The 17,102-nt window shown below is 36.1% G+C and overlaps 1 protein-coding gene across 3 annotated transcripts in view; it reads left to right on the top strand.

Moving 5' to 3' along the window:
• The window catches only part of THOC2 (THO complex 2), a 50,519-nt gene that overhangs the window by 22,902 nt on the left and 10,515 nt on the right, over positions 1-17,102 (top strand). For 2 of the 3 annotated variants that reach the window (XM_039571795.1, XM_039571793.1), the window contains exons 13-31: positions 361-402; positions 1,424-1,554; positions 1,640-1,741; positions 2,959-3,043; positions 4,047-4,140; positions 4,583-4,663; positions 4,931-5,027; positions 6,785-6,902; positions 7,402-7,581; positions 8,174-8,338; positions 9,015-9,290; positions 9,721-9,862; positions 12,302-12,459; positions 13,326-13,454; positions 13,949-14,080; positions 14,164-14,348; positions 15,079-15,263; positions 15,560-15,662; positions 16,043-16,479. In XM_039571795.1, coding sequence (XP_039427729.1) covers positions 361-402; positions 1,424-1,554; positions 1,640-1,741; positions 2,959-3,043; positions 4,047-4,140; positions 4,583-4,663; positions 4,931-5,027; positions 6,785-6,902; positions 7,402-7,581; positions 8,174-8,338; positions 9,015-9,290; positions 9,721-9,862; positions 12,302-12,459; positions 13,326-13,454; positions 13,949-14,080; positions 14,164-14,348; positions 15,079-15,263; positions 15,560-15,662; positions 16,043-16,479 — 2,842 coding nt within the window. Of the gene's footprint in view, positions 1-360; positions 403-1,423; positions 1,555-1,639; positions 1,742-2,958; positions 3,044-4,046; positions 4,141-4,582; positions 4,664-4,930; positions 5,028-6,784; positions 6,903-7,401; positions 7,582-8,173; positions 8,339-9,014; positions 9,291-9,720; positions 9,863-12,301; positions 12,460-13,325; positions 13,455-13,948; positions 14,081-14,163; positions 14,349-15,078; positions 15,264-15,556; positions 15,663-16,042; positions 16,480-17,102 lie in introns of all 3 variants that reach the window. The other variant, XM_039571794.1, reaches the window with a different exon arrangement.

Here is a 17,102-nt window from a genome sequence, read left to right as displayed (position 1 = left end):
GAAACTGCATTGGAAGTCCTGAGATTTTTTTAGGTAGAAGGTGAATGCTTAGGCATTTTTTTTTTTCTCTCCAGTAAGAAAATTCAATATTTCGTATGTAGTACCGAGTTCCCTTGTAGCTTTAGTTATTACTTCTTTTTGGACAAAATTGTACGAAGCCCCACCAAATGTAAGGAATTCATTTCATCCATGCATTTGAATTTCTGTTTAAAAATACTTTAATGCTGACAGATGTGGCAAATTAAACATTTAAGAAATGCTTGGCCCTTCAGGTTTATTCTTTTGCTGAGATAGCCCTGTTCTGAAACTGTAACTGTTACATTAACTGTGCTACAATTAACATGGTTGTCTTTGTTATAGTTTCAGTCTGATGGAAGCAAACAGGAAGATAAAGAGAAAATGGTGAGTTTATTTTGAAGAAGGTGTTTTTATGCAAGATTTTAATTGTGAGCAAATGTGCATTTTACTTCTTATTTGCTTGGAATCAGCTGGATATCCTCCAGCTATTTATTCTATAAATACACTTCATGGTGGGGAAAAGCATAGAGAAAAGACAAATTAGAAGTAGGGGAGGTGTTTATTAGTACAGTGTTTTGGGGTTTTTTTAATTGCTTAATTTATTTACTTTGAAATTTTCTAATTTATTATCAAGATTGTTCAGAATGAAATCCAAGTGTCCAGTTGAATTCTAACACAAAAAACAAGTAGGTTTTTTTTTTTAACTCAACAAGTGAGTTTTCAGTATGAAGTTTCTGCAGTTTTCATTGTTACTTGTTCCTCTTTCTCACTTACCCTGATTTCCTGAATCATTGCAGAGAAAATCTCTTCTGGGTTTTGCATTTTGTTTCGGTTTTCTTTTCATTGCTGCTGTAGTTACTCTAAAATAACTCAGTGGAAAAGAGAAATGTTTAAGAAAGGGCAAGGATAGCATACTGAAAACATGGAAAGTGGTACTGTGTCTTGGGAACATGCATAATGCTTTCAGGTTTTTATCTGACATTTTGAAAATGCAAGTAACAACGAGGAATACCTTAATAATTGAAAGCAATTGCCAAAATCTGTTTTTTCCTGTGTTGCACTTCATGCAAGTCCACAAAATATCAATTTTTTAATGGTATGTTTGATTCGAAAATGAATGCAACCTTCTGAAGATTTCAGCAGCTTTGTTCTAGTATCTTATATAGGCAGGTAAAATATTGGCAGTATATATAGTCCATAAATTATTTACTAAATTATTATGATGGGAGATACTTCTAGGTCCTATTTAAATTTTTGCTTTGTTCCGGAGGTCTTAATCTTTTGGTGTACTTGGTTTTTTATCAATCTAATAAAATGTTCCATTCGTGCATCTGCACACTGCAAGTATAACATTGCTTCTGAGGCACTTCCTGATGGTTATCTTGGGGTTTTGTCTTTATCTCAGGAGACACTGTTCAGCTGTTTGTTGAGTATTACTGATCAAGTCTTGCTTCCATCTCTTTCCTTGATGGACTGCAATGCATGCATGTCTGAGGAATTATGGGGAATGTTCAAAACCTTTCCATACCAGTACCGGTGAGTGAATGATTTGTTTCCATCCTTTGGAATGGGCTGTTGAATTGTCAGTACTGAACTTCCTTTTCCTATATAACTTTGCCAGGTACCGTCTCTATGGGCAATGGAAGAATGAAACATACAATAGTCACCCACTTCTTGTGAAAGTTAAAGCTCAAACCATAGACCGAGCCAAATACATCATGAAGTAAGTAGTCTATTCCCATAAAAATAATTATGAACTGTATTGCACTGTATTGCATATCACCAGCTGAAGAAAACAAGCTTGACAAATACATTCCCTGTCTAATGACTTAGTAATTTCCCCAGTAGTTCTTGTTCATGAAGTATTTAATGTATTGTGGTTAAAACCCATCGAATAAGGATAAAGACAAATTTGTCAGCAACAAGGGTATCTAATCTCTGAAAAATGTCCCATTAAATGATTTACAACCTTTTGCATGGGTAAGGTGTTCAATAAATTGCTTTGCTTATGGAAATGTCCGAGGGCCACATATTTTCTCTAGGTGTGCAGACTCTCATCCAAAGAGTCTCAAGAATCTTGTTGTGTTTTCTGTAGGTTTGAATGTATGGCAGTAAGTTGAACAGAATTATTTATTCTCATCCTCAAGTGGGCTCACAGCAATTTCAGATTTACCTCACATTTGATGTCACTGTCAGGGAATTAGGTTCTCCATTTGCCAAAAGCAAATGTGGTGTGGTGTTACAATGTGGATAATCAGAACCTTTCCATATAGGCAAGACAGTAATTGTTTCTGGATAAAAAACTTTGGACTCAGAGCTATGAAAGCCAGGAACAATTGTTTTGATTCCCTTCTGACTTGCTGCATACACCATAAACCTTTCCCCCCCTTCCCCTGTATGATGGATTTCAGTTGTGCAGGTGAACCACAGTGCTGTCAGTTGTTGAAGATTGCTGTGTGTATAATTTACTGTCAACTTCAGGTTTCAGGTTGAGCTCAAATCTCCAGTAGGAAATGGTGTGGAACTGTAATGCAAAGAAAGAAATACTGTTTCTCAATGAACAGAACGTAACAAAAAATGACAGATCTGTGGCTAAATTAAATTTTCAGGAGCAACTAGCAGCATCACATGGTAGTTTGGTGTATGTGGTACAGGTTTCGCTGACAACTTCTGAAAGCAAAGTGTTTGAAGTTGAAGCTAGAATATGGTCCATAGTAACACAGGGACAACTGGATTGACTGTAGTGTCTGCATCTTGGAGGATTTCTCAGTTTCCAGTTCTCAATGGAGTAGTATTTCTATGCTGAGGTTTCTTGAAAACACGTCTGCTAGTGAGAAGTTAGTTTCTGAGACTAACAAACATGTTCTTCACTGAAACTAACATGTTGTTTTAATATTCTTCTAGCTTGTCTATTGTAATAAAACATGTTCTCTTTTGCAGGCGTTTAACTAAGGAAAATGTGAAACCCTCTGGAAGACAAATTGGGAAGCTCAGCCACAGCAATCCTACAATTTTATTTGATTATGTATGTAGTTACATGTATTTGAATGCTATTTCGTCCTAACAACAGATAATTGAAGTTCAGGAAGGGACCTGCAGTTCTAATTTAATGATTTTTTTACTTTTGATGCAGATTTTAAAGTATAGTAATTTTTTAGTTGATCACATAGTGAGATACTAAATATGACTTAATAATACTTAGATATTAAATATGGAAACATTTCTTGATAACCAACTCTAGAAAGAAGAAAATTTAATTTGAGATGGCAGAGGTGGGTCTCAGGTACAGAGATAGCTAATCAGGTTACACAGAATGTGAATTCAGTTGCTCTGACAGTTGTCTATGAGTGGGCTGGAGATGTATCAGGGTCATTTAGAAGAAAACTTAAAGCTTTGAAGTCTGAAATACACCTACAAAGTTGGGAAGGATTTTTAAGATTACTTGGTGCTACAGAGTGCCTGAGAAGTGTAAAAATGTGTTGATGGGCCTCCATCTTACTCACAAATGTGATCTAAGGGTATTGATTTACCAGTTTTTAGATTGTACTTGAAAAAATTACTGCTGCAATATGCGTGTGTGTCATGTACCAAGGAGTTCATACTAGAACTTGATTAATACAGTTTGCTTGCAGTCTTTCATGACCTAGCATCATGGTTGTGGGTTTTTTTTAAATAGTCTTTTATTTATTACTGTATTTAGGAACAGAAAATCCTGCTGCTAAGGTTTAGGATTCTTAAGAAATATTGGGAGAAAAATGTTTTCCTTATTTTATTTGCTGATAAATGAAAAGAGAAATGATACGGAATTGTTTTTACACGTTGGAGACATGTTTCATTGGTATCTTTAAGGTGCTAGATAGATTAATGAGACTGCCTATTTGCTTTGACAGTTTTTTAGGACCTTCTGAAAAATTAATTTTAAGCATGTTTTGTGTAGGTTTTGAAGACAAGTATTGTAAAATGCTTTTATTATGTGCAAGATAAGGAATACTGTCCCTGTTCAGCTGAATGTCTGTTGTAACTTGCAGATTTTATCACAAATACAAAAATATGATAACTTGATAACTCCGGTTGTTGATTCACTGAAATACCTCACTTCCCTGAACTACGATGTCTTGGCATGTATCCTTTAGTGTAAATCACTATATCACTTACTGATAAAGCTGCAGTTGTAGCCAGATTAAATCTGTTACCTGTGAGTAAATATTGTCTCTGTTTTCTATTCTTGCTGCTTTTTGCTGGAAACTTTAGTGACGTTTGCAAATACCTTTGGACTTGTAGTGGGTTATGGGACCCTCTTTATTAATTCTTTCACACATTGAAATTTATTCTTGGTTTTTCCTACTTTCACTCTTGAAGGCATAGTGGTCTTGTAAATAGTATGGTAAAAAAATAGTATGGTAAAAAAGCTATTTCATGGCTTTATTTTTTTTAAACCATAACTGTGTTAGTGCTTGCTATACTTATATATCATATTAATGTATTACAAAAGCCAGAAAAACAAGTCTCTGTAACTTTTGTGCTTGTAAGTTGAGGAAAAATACTCTCTTTAACTCTGCTGAAGATTGTATCATTGAGGCATTGGCAAACCCTGAGAAGGAGAGAATGAAGCATGATGACACTACAATCTCAAGCTGGCTGCAGAGTTAGTATACTTGTTTTATTTATTACAATAATGTTTAAAATATTTCAGCCTCCCTATGATCTATTCAACCATTGATCGTTATGATCAATGTTTCACTTGCACTTACTGACTAGTAGTTTAAACAAAATGGAGAGCTGGCAAGTTTAATCAATAGGAATTTTTTTTCTTTGTATTCCAGAAATTCATGTATTGCTAAGATGCCATATGCACTTTGTTAATGTTTATTTAATAATGAGTTGCAGTCACAGCTGTTTCTCTTTACTTTAGGTCTGGCAAGCTTTTGTGGTGCTGTTTTCCGAAAATACCCAATTGAACTTGCAGGCCTCCTGCAGTATGTAGCCAACCAGCTGAAAGCTGGCAAGAGGCAAGTATTGCACAATGGATCCTTATAAACTCAGTTTTTATGAAGTGTTATTTGGGTCTTTGCTGATACACAGGCACTCAATGTAGTCATTGCTCTAGCAGTGGTAAACTGCATTCATAGTATTGGGAAGGTTAAATAGCAGAAAAAATTATTTACTCTTTAGTACATTACTTTTCCTCTAGTTATACAGCTGTGACATTCTTGAAGCACTGATTTTTCATCTTTAACTCACTTTAATAGTTTTCTTAACAGCTAACCAGACGGGGGGAAAAAACCTACCAGTGTGTAATTTCTTCATAGAACTTATTATACATTATTTAAAAAATAATTATCCATGATACAAAGCAGTGTGAACAACTAAAACAAACTACAGTTTGTTTTTCCTTTCTCATAATGTCTTCTTTGCAGGGATGGCTCTTAACACTTTAATATTATTTAAATACTTTATCCAGTTTATTTAGTGGTAGTTGAATTGCTTCTTCATGTGTCAATGTCAGTCATAACTCAAAACAAGGTTTCCAATTTGAGTTTTCCTTTTGTCTTTCCATTGTCATCACTCAGTATTATTGTTTCATTTACTTAATTTTATCACATAGGTGAGTATCAACTTTTTTTCTATTAGAAATCCCCATATGGTTATTGAAAGGCAGCTTACCAATGGTGATAACACAGCATGTTATTTTAGGGTAGTTATATTGAGAAATGTAGTTTTTTCCCCTTCACTGCAATGTAGACATTCAGTCTCATATGCTCCTCTGTCCCTACTTTGTTTTGTTCTGATGATGGCAATCACATTGAGCTACAGAGGAAGGGTAAGTAATGTTTATTGTCTTTCCCCAAAATCACAACTGTAAGTATTTTGGGTAAAACAAGTCAGTTTAGTACTTGGGATCATAAGAATAAAATGGATTTACTGGTATGACCAGTTTCATAGGACTGCATGCAATGTTCAGGTATTTGAATTGGAGTTTATGCTGGTATTGCACAGCTCCTAGACAGAAAACATATTTATGGTTGGAACAGCAAACAAAGATATAAGTCATATAAATTATTTAAAGATGAAACTTGGTTTTGGAAGCCATAGGTCAATGCTTTTTCTAAGTAGGTCACAAAATTGCAGAAGTTACTGGAAAACATTGCTGCTTTGTGTGATTGGGATACAGTTTACTGTACTTCTATTGAGGAAAAGTCATTGTCCTTACGGAATTCAGAGCAGGAAGTAAAACCTAGTCTCTGGGCAGGATGATTATTGGAGTATTTTATATATTCCGTGTTTCAAGTAAAATAAGGTATTTTCCATGTTTCCAAGAAATGTCTCCAGACTAACTTTGCCAGAACATTTCTAAGGCTGTGTACTATTCTAGATACTCTTAACAAAATATGCAATGTTCCATAATCATAAAATTACTGTATAGATAGAGTTTGAAACATGGAAAACAAAAAAAGGGAGCAATAAACTTTATGATTAATTTGCTGATACTTAAACGTTAATAGCACCACATTCACTACCATCTTCAAAAACAAGGAAGTTGTTCTGAAATCCAACTGTTGAATGACAGTGTTGCTTTTAAGTACTAGCTTTTTACTTGCAATAAAGAAATCCTTGTGCTTGGCATACCAGTTTCTTCTTGAAAAAAGAATAAAAATGTTGTTTATATGCATTGTAGTGCTGCTTTGTAATATATATTGAATGTCAGAGCTTCCGGTTCTTAAACAAATTGTCTTGTTTTTACTCCACTTTTCTGTTTTCTTTGCAGCTTTGATTTGCTTATTTTAAAAGAGGTAGTGCAGAAAATGGCGGGGATAGAAATTACTGAAGAAATGACCATGGAACAATTGGAAGCCATGACTGGTGGAGAACAACTGAAAGCTGAGGTGCGTTTATGTTAAATTTAATAACTGTTGCTTTTTAATGGTGCTTCTAAAGACTCTGGTTCAAGAACTATGGCAGCATAGCTGAGAAAGGTGTGTGCTTTATCAGAGTTGCCCCCCCTTTTGAGCTTACAGGCCTTGAGACAGGCAGCCAAGGCAGTGTAGATGTGAACCTTAATTGCTGTGCTCCACAGCATCGCACATTCAGGAGAGAGAGTTACATGACAGATCTGTGCGTTCCAGCAGTCACTGAACTTGGATGTGGTGCAGTCCTGCTGGCTCAGCCCTGCTGGCGGGAGTAGCAAAAACTAATTAATAGCATGCAAGACTAGTTAGTTTCTGATTCTTCTATACATACATTGCAGTACAGGATCCAGAGAGTTGTACTGATGGACAGGAAACTATTGCTGTTAATTCATCAGTATTTCTGCAGTCAGCACACATAGATTCCATTTGTGATGCACTGTGTTCCAACTTGGGTAACTTCTTCTGTACTGTGCAGGGTGGATACTTTGGCCAAATCAGGAATACAAAAAAGTCATCTCAGAGATTGAAAGATGCGTTATTGGACCATGATCTTGCCCTCCCACTGTGCCTGCTTATGGCTCAACAGAGAAATGGTGTCATCTTTCAGGAAGGAGGGGAAAAACATCTGAAGCTGGTGGGAAAGCTGTATGATCAGGCAAGTAAAAACACCTGTATTTATGAGATCCCCTCCTTGTTAACTTCTAGTGTATCATCACAATATCTAAGAATTCAGCACATAAATAGCAAAATGTGTAAAATTATACGTGAGAATCCAGTACAACAAATACATAAGACTTTTTAAACTAATTGCAGGGTTGCTCTGTTAAAGTACATGGGTGTATTAAAAGTGTATTATATTGACGAGTGATTTCTGAGTAAAAGAACAAAGCATCTTTTTTAATAAAAAGTTAAATTCTTACTTAAGTGTCCATCATGTTTTCTAATCTTTGGTAGTGAAGCTTCCTTTTTTTTTTTTTTTAAAGAATTCTTTTGCTGCCTTAGGCGATAGGAACCAGTTGCATTCCATTCTGGTAGAATAGAATACTGTTGAGTTCTGCTGGCTTTTCTCAGTGGGGTTTTTTATTTTATTGTTCTTCCCCCATGAGAAAATTTTGCTTTATTATTTGGTGTTTCTCATTCTTAATGAGAAACAAAAAGAAAAAAAAAAGCAAGTTTGAAGCTCTCCCCAACTTAATTGTTGAACAAAATAATAATGTTTGCTAACTTTTTGTATCTTTCACTTGTAGTGCCATGACACCCTGGTACAATTTGGTGGGTTTTTAGCATCCAATCTAAGCACAGAGGATTACATTAAGCGAGTGCCTTCTATTGATGTTCTCTGTAATGAGTTTCACACGCCTCATGATGCTGCATTCTTCCTCTCAAGACCCATGTATGCACACCACATTTCAGTGAGTACAACTCTTCCATTTGTTTGCTCGTAGTGCTGCTCTGGTACCGTTACCAGTACCTGTGATAGGTTCCAATAAAGTTTGTTTGCTAAATAAAACTTGTAAAGTTTTAGGAGTAGAATTAGAAATAGAAGCTGTGGGCTGGAACAGGTTGTCCTTAATCTTCTTAGAAAATATGGCCCATGTATCAACTTTTACACAATTTACAGAAGTTGTAGCTAATGAAGTCACCTCTTTGGATGTCTTGGGTTATCAGTAGGAATTATCTCCCTCCCTGTTTCATCAAAGGTCTGAGTTCTTCTGCAGGTGTTTTAGATGGATGTTTGCTGTGGAGGAAAGTGTTGCAGCTGCCAAATGGTATGGTATCTTGGGAAGTGTCAGAAATAAATTTGTTCCTGCAGCTAAAAAGGTTCAATATGGAGAGCAGTTTTAACTTGATGTAGTATAATGTATTACTATAACAACAGGTAGACGCATCGGTGAGGAAAGATAAATCCATCCAATATGAATAAAGACTAAAGATGCTGTATGAGGTTCTTCAGTGCTTTATATACTGACATTTACACATGTGAAATGTTGTATAGAAAGGTTTTTGAGAAAAGTTAAATTATATTGTTAAGTTTAATTTTTGTATATATAGATTAGTTTTTTATTTCTTTTATTTTTTTATCCACAGTCAAAGTATGATGAACTGAAAAAAGCTGAGAAGGGAAATAAACAGCAGCACAAAGTTCACAAATACATTACATCATGTGAGCTGGTGATGGCTCCTGTTCACGAAGCTGTGATTTCTCTGCACCTCCCTAAAGTTTGGGATGACATCAGCCCTCAGTTTTATGCTACATTCTGGTCTTTAACAATGTATGACCTTGCTGTGCCACACAGCAGCTATGACAGAGAAGTCAATAAACTTAAAGTCCAGATGAAAGCCATAGATGACAATCAGGAAATGGTATGTTGATACAATTTTGTGGTCCAGTTTAAAATTTCTAGCCTTGAAAGAGTTTCTTTTCCTGAAGTATTATATTAAGGTTGTTTAGATCTGGGAAGTTTGGTCACCTGGTTCATCCATTCTGATTTGCCATGTTAACATAATTTGGATTGACTTCTCTTCATAATTCCCATGTGAAAAGTACTAGTGACTCCACTAAGTGAAAATTACTGGAAAATCAGTTCCAGAAAGAAGGTCTTGACACATGTTTGTCTGTTCACTCTTAAGTATAGTCAGCCAGTGTCCATAAAATCAGTTGATTACTAGAGCAGAGCATTTTTGAGTGAAGTGAAAAGTTTTCCAAGTATTCTTCAGTATTACGAGGAATTTATTGCTCTGTCTTTAGCAAGTTTTAGTATAATACTAAATGAGTTACCTTGACATTTTATAGCCTCCAAATAAAAAGAAAAAAGAAAAAGAACGTTGCACAGCTCTGCAGGACAAGCTCCTTGAAGAGGAGAAGAAGCAATTGGAGCATGTGCAGAGGGTTCTACAGAGACTGAAACTAGAGAAAGATAACTGGCTTCTGGCAAGTAAGTGTGTCTAGGGGAAATGCTGTGGATGTTATTGTAGTTGTCACTGTCTCCAGAACTTCCTTGCACTAATATTCTTAATGTTGATTTGAAAATTTGATCTCTTTATATGTAGAGGTCTGTTAGCAAGGTAAATTTTTAGTTAGAATGTAATGTGTCTTTGCAAATGCTGAGTAGTTGGCTTTCATTGTTGGCTTAGTTGGGTTTTTTGTTTCTTGCAATGTGAAGACCTTTTAAATTTTGCCCTAATTTAGAAAATAAGTTAGAGATTGAGCAATTCAGTGGAAATTTGTAATTGCAAGCTGGCTTGTACTTGCTAACTGCAGTTGGAATGCTGCTAAGTTAGTATAATTGCTATAGAACAAAAAATAGGCATGTAAAGTCTCAATGATTAGTTTGAGTTAACTTACTTTGTTTGAGTCCTGTGATTAGGAGCAATATGCCATGGTTTGGGTGGTGGCATAAACCCTGTTCCAATGACAAGATAAGTGTTATGCCAGCCTAACCAGCCCCATGCAGTGAAACAGCATGCACGTGTTTCATATGGCAGATAGGCAGCAAGCAGAACTAAGGTTTTTTCCTGCAAAACCTCTGTAGTGTTTCATGTTGCTTGTGAACTCTGCTGGTATGGTTAATCTGAAATGTTTTTCTCTGGTCAGTTTTCTTCTCTGGATGAACTTTGAGTTTGTAACTGGAAGTAGTAGTTCGTCTGTCCCAAGAAGCCTAGCATAATCCAGTGGAAAAGAGTTTTGTTGTCCAGCTCGTGTAAGATCCATCCAACTGGTTTAATGAAGAAACACTGACAGTTATATCAAGAGAAGTTATTCCCTATAAATATTTATTGTACTGGTGTGGACAGCGAATGAACTGCAGGAAATTACTGGTTGAAAAATTACTGCCTGATTAAAGCTTGGTCTAGAGGTGACTTGGTAAATCTGTCTACTTAAAGAAGCACCCAAAAGTGTGTAGAAAATAGTTTGTGTCAGTATGATCTGTATATAAACATGTAGCACTTTATGGGATACTGGGAATAGCTTATTGTTGGTTCTTCTGCTTGGGCTTCAGCTGGAGGAATTTTCCCAGCGTTATATCCAGAGGCAAGCTGATTATTTCAGCAGTTTGCCTATTGGAAGAAATAATCTGTAATTGTACTATATGAGGAAATTGAACAGCACATCCACTGTAGTAGTAGGTTTTATTATTTTTAAAAAATATTTATTAAATAATTATTTTTTAAAGATATTTGGTTTTTTTGAAGACTGGCTTCCTGTCTATAAACTTTTGATAGAGTATTTCTACCCTTGAGAACAGGTTAGTTTTTGACAGAGTATGTAGCCTGGTATCTTTAGCGATTGGAGACTACCTGTTCTGACTGGCTGTTTCCTTGCTTTGTTTATACACTTCTGAAGCAACACATACTTGATTGTCCCATGAACTGTGATTCTCTTGATAGATTTTCTTTTTCTTTTTTTCAAATGTTTGTTATAACCTTTGAGGGGTAGATACTAAAATTAAAGTCAACATAAAGGTTTTAGTTAAGTAAAAGCTGACAGTCCTTTCTTGAACAAGCTTTATTCCATGAGCATCACAGAATTGAAGCAAGTAAACCCTGGGTATTATGACTCATGGCCTGTGCAAAACTACCAGTTGCCCTCATGAGAGGATCATGAGTGTTCTTCCTTTGAAAGCATCCACTTGGCAGTCTTTAGTTCTGTACTTTCCTTTGACCTTGCTTTCGTGCTGTACATTCCTCTCAGCTTGTTTTTATGCTCCTTCTTGCCATGGGACCAGTTTGGGTGTTGAGTTTACCAAACTGGGGTTGGTCAAACAGAAACAGGTAACTCTTGAACTTGATACATTGCAGTCTTTTACTCAGTGGTAGAATGAAACTTTCACAAAAAGTGTATGTATTGGGGTGGTGGTTTACTGAAGACTGTTCCTCTTTAAATTCCTCTGTTTGATTAAATGGGAAAATGATTATTAATGAATTGTATAGAGACAGCATGTTCATCAGTTTCTAAGGAAACCAAGCTGAAAGTCAGCCTCATCTAGAAAGATGAAAGAAAGTGTTCTAGGGAAATAGCAGGTGGTGTTTGCTTTGCTGGTGTGCACAGTTTGAGCAGGTGGAGAAGTTTGCTGAAGCTTTCCCAGAACCAGTTTTTAGCCCTGTTGTGTGAAAGAAGAATTTTGCCAATAAAAAATAAACATTTGCTACATCTACCCTGCTATTCTATCCCCACCCTTAAACAGTTGCACTTATATTCACTTTTTCTGATCAATGCCAAAAATATGTCTGAAATAAAAGTGGCCAATTGTACAAACACCAGAGTATGGATGTGTCATACTGAACTTCTTGGGAAGAGAGTAGTTGAATGATAAACCATGAATTTACTCTATTTTTCTTTTCTTTTTTCCCCTCTCAACTTTTGTTTTTTGAAGAATCTACCAAAAATGAGACTATCACCAAATTTTTACAGTTGTGTATATTTCCTCGATGCATTTTTTCGGCAATTGATGCAGTTTACTGTGCTCACTTTGTTGAACTGGTGCATCAACAAAAAACACCCAACTTCTCTACACTTCTCTGCTATGACCGAGTAAGTAGCTACAACTCTGTGTGTGTATGTACATCATTGCCACTACAAACATGCCAAGCTAGTGTGTCTCCTGCCTCCCAGAAGAGGTAAACAAGATCATTTCTTATGTTTCATTCTAGAATCTGTAGCAATCAGAAGTTCATTTTTGTACTTCAGATCTTAGAAGCAAAGTTTTCTTAAAGCTTCAGGGGTTTATTTTCAAGAAATGTTGTTTGTGTTTTACCCTAATGAGTGTGGAGTTTCAGAGCAAAGTCATTAGCTGTCATAGGAGTTGCTTTCAGGTTTTGTAACCTTTAAGTAATCTGCATTTCCATGGCCTGCTCTAATACTCCCATTTTTGGTGTGTGTGCTCTTCTGCAGTGGAACCAATTTTCTTATGCTCTTCCCCCACCAGCAACATCCTTGGGACCCTTCTGACCCTGGCAAATGGTGCCACAAACAGTGGGCTAGTTTGTGTCACTGTATCTGCTCTGATTTCATGTATCCAAAAGAGCATTTCTACTCAAGTAGCCCTATCTGATGGACCTGTGTGGGCCAGGAAGAAAAACTTCTCTCCATCAGATTAGCTAGATGTTTACTTCTGCTAGCTCAAATCATTATTAATTTGAAAATAACACAATTATGTCAATGAAGACACTTGAACTATCAAACAGTGTGTCAGCAACACCTGTATGCAGTGCTTGGATTCTGGGCTAAGTGTGAAGGACCAGCAGTTGAGAAACAAAGAGTATTTTATAAGCAGTCTCTGTTTTATTTAGAAACCAGCTTAATGGTGGTTTAGATGAGAGAAATTTATAATTTTTGTTAGGTCTTCTGTTTTTGTAATTCAGTAAGGTCATAGTAACGTTTTCTTTCTCTATTCAAAGGTATTCTCTGATATTATATATACAGTTGCAAGTTGCACGGAAAATGAAGCCAGTAGATATGGCAGGTTTTTATGCTGTATGCTGGAGACCGTGACCAGATGGCACAGTGACAGAGTCATATATGAAAAGGTATAGGAAATTACTAACATGAGTTTGCTCATTAGAATATGTACTAACCATTTGTGTAATTCAGCACAGTAAAAATGGATTTAGTGAAACTGTTAGATTTAAAAACATTGTGATTGGATTTTTCTGATGGCATAATCATAGAATTGACTTATATTTTACTATATATGTGTTTTTGATAGAAGTAATTTTGTATGGTGTCAAAAAATATATTTGCTAAAAAAACCCTTTCCATTTCTGATTTTCACATAGCTTACCTCAAAGATAACTTAGGGAGCATATGGAAACTCTCCTAATACTCCTTGCACAATCTAGTTGAATTATGAATAATCTTTTCTCTCACCCACAACTAAAATTTCAACATAAATTAGCTTAAAAAAAAATTATGTGAGTCTTATGAAGTGTGATCGCGTCTCATTCTTTAGAGTTTAGAATTTAGAATTACCAGTTTTGTTTCCCAAAAAAGAATTTTTTCCTCTTCTTTGATGTGCATGTAGGAATGTGGCAACTATCCAGGCTTCCTAACTATATTACGAGCAACTGGGTTTGATGGTGGAAATAAGGCTGATCAATTGGATTATGAGAATTTTAGACACGTGGTACACAAATGGCACTATAAATTAACTAAGGTAAATCGAAATGCCAAAAACCTTATGTTTTTGAATGCTTTAAAAAAACCCCTCAACTTCATTAGATTTAATTTATGTTTTAGGCTTCTGTGCACTGCCTGGAAACAGGTGAATATACACATATCAGAAACATCCTGATCGTGCTGACCAAAATCCTTCCATGGTATCCAAAAGTGCTGAACCTGGGTCAAGCCTTGGAAAGAAGAGTACACAAGATATGTCAGGAAGAGAAAGAGAAGAGACCTGATCTATATGCATTGGCAATGGGGTAACAACAACTTATTTAAGAAAGTGGTTAAAAGTGGATCATGAAAGGCATCTAAAGACTCGGAACTGTTACAGTCCTAACATTTGATTTTTACCTTATCACAGAAGATTTCGCTATCCTGCATCTTGGTGCTGGCAGTGTGAATGAAAACATTCATTTTATGCTGGGTGATCACTAATTTCCTTTACAAGACTCTAGTAAAAAATAGTAAAGATTTCTACTTACAAGAGCATAGCTTAATTTTAGAGAAATACTATAGCAGCAAGGAGATAGGAGGGATAGTAAAAGGAAGAAAGCCAAGAGGCTATTGCTGCAAGACTGGTTAGATATTGGAAGTGTTATATGATTCTAAAATGCTTAGTTTCGTGTTACATCTTCCTGTGGTGAATGTGGAACCATCCTCGTATGCCTGAGGGGCAGTTCAGGTTGCCCGAGCAGTCTGAAGTTTTGTCAGTCGTCAGTTTGTTCTGTGTGTTTGGCAGGGGGTGTATGTGGGGGTGTGTGTGTGTGATGGTGAGGAAGAGAGTGTGGAAGTAGGGCTGCTTCTATGTCTAGTGGGTTTGTTTATTTTTCTTTTGAGCTCATCAATAAAGGGGGAAGAAACTGCATATGAGTTAGGAAAAACTGTGAAATAAATAACAGATGAACTGTTAGATTAGATCCACATTTAAGATTCAACCCATGTTTTGCTTTATGTTTGTGCATATTTAACAATCTGTGCGACTTACAGCTATTCTGGACAGTTGAAAAGTAGGAAGCCTTTCATGATACCTGAAAATGAATTTCACCACAAAGACCCACCTGCCAGGAATGCTGTACCTGCAACAGTACAAAATGGGCCAGGTGGTGCTGGGATGCCTACGTCTCTCACAATAAATACAGTTAGACTGGAAGAGGGCACTACTGAGGAGACTGGTAAACACACCTATGATTATTATATGTTTATTTTTCAGTAGAATTCTTCTGATATTCCAGGCTTCTCTCAAAATTTGCTTCATTAAGCTAAAAAGAAAACATGTAAATGTGATGCCAAATAGGATCAATACATGTTCTTTATTTTTACTTGGTTTTGGGAGAGGGTGTTCTGCTGCCTATTTTAGCTGTTAGCTACACATGACCTTACATGAATGTGCTCAGCTACTTGTTGTATTTTAACCAACAGGATATATAGTAACTTGCTGAAATAGACCTGTTCTGTTTTTTTTAAGCAGATAAGCTAAAGGAGAAGTCTCAGGGTGTGGTGAAAGTTATTAATAAAACTGTCAACGCTACACCGAAGGTGACAACAAGCAATGGAAACAGTGCATCTAATAGGTGAGAAAAACTATTCTCACATGTTCTCTGTTTTCTTCCTTCCAAGACAGAGAAGTACACTTGAAAACGACCTGCCTTTTATTTTTACTTCTGGGTTCTGTATAAATAGTTTCAATTTCCTTAAAGTTTAATAAATGGCATTATTTCTTTCAAAATACAGAGTTTTACTGATCTGATGTTGTTAAATGTGTCCCATTTTAGCTAAATAAGATAAATGAGAACAGTTGCTTGTTGCTGTTCTGATAAAGAAACAGCAAATCTGAAATCTTACAGTGACTGCTCCAGGAAATTCTATCAAACATTCCAAAGTAGAACTCCTGTGATAAAGCTAGAGCTGTGTTTTGTTTCCATGCTAATTGGCCTTTTTATTTTTGATGCAGCAAAATTATTAAAGAGAAAGATGATAAAGAGAAAAGCGGGAAGGAAAAAGATAAAGAAAAAAAAGACAAGACTCCAGCTGCCACTCCGGAGATGAAGGCACTTGGGAAAGATGGGAAAGATAAACCGAAGGAAGAACGGGCAAACAAAGATGAGAAAGCAAGAGAGATCAAGGAGAAAACGCCAAAATCTGACAAAGATAAGGAAAAAGTGAAGAAAGAAGAAAAAGCTTCAAAAGAGGAAAAGTCCAAGACGGTTGTTACCATCATTGAGTCAAAGTCAACTGCAGAAAAGGAGAGAGAAAAGGAGCCATCCAGAGAAAGAGATCTAGCGAAGGAGATGAAATCCAAGGAAAATGCTAAAGGAGGAGAAAAGGTGCCAGTAGCTGGGTCCTTGAAGTCACCTGTTCCCCGATCAGAAACATCAGAATCTGAAAGGGGTAAGTTTGAATATTTCGTTTCTGTTCTTGTCTAGAAAAATAGAATGTGTCACTTGAAAATCACTGAATGTCAAAAAATGCTAGAGAAGTTGAGAGAGAATCCCTACGTAGTAAGAAAGATTTTGGCACTGGCTTTTCAGTACAGTCAATATCTAAAGGTCAGAATAACTTCAAAAGGCAATCTATGTGAATGTGTGAACTTCACACATCTCCAGTGAATGCTTGTTCTCACAAAGCCTGTCATTTTTTACTGTGTGAATGGTCTTTTATTAAAATGTATTAGTATAACTTAGGCCGTGCAAGTTTTGCAAAAGTGTAATGCAAAAACTTTGTGTGTACTCTTGAGAGCTTCATGACAACCTTTGAATTGGAAGAAAACAGGGAAAGTAAAAGATACAGGCCTTTGCATCCTTAAGAAGGATGCAGAAAGCTTTATCAGTCCCTTCTTGTATTAAGGGTTAGCAAATCCTTAAATTATTATCTGAGGCTGATGTTGAGTTTTATATTTGTGCTGCTTCAGGCAAACCACAAGGGCAGGTGATGATGCTTTTCATAGGGTTCACCTGTTCAAGGTCTTCATAGCAATTCCAGAGTTAAGACACTGACTTCCATAAAATTGAAGT

Source organism: Corvus cornix, chromosome 4A, assembly GCF_000738735.6.
Source record: "Corvus cornix cornix isolate S_Up_H32 chromosome 4A, ASM73873v5, whole genome shotgun sequence".
Lineage (NCBI taxonomy): Eukaryota > Metazoa > Chordata > Aves > Passeriformes > Corvidae > Corvus > Corvus cornix.
This window is presented reverse-complemented; position numbering and strand designations above follow the sequence as displayed.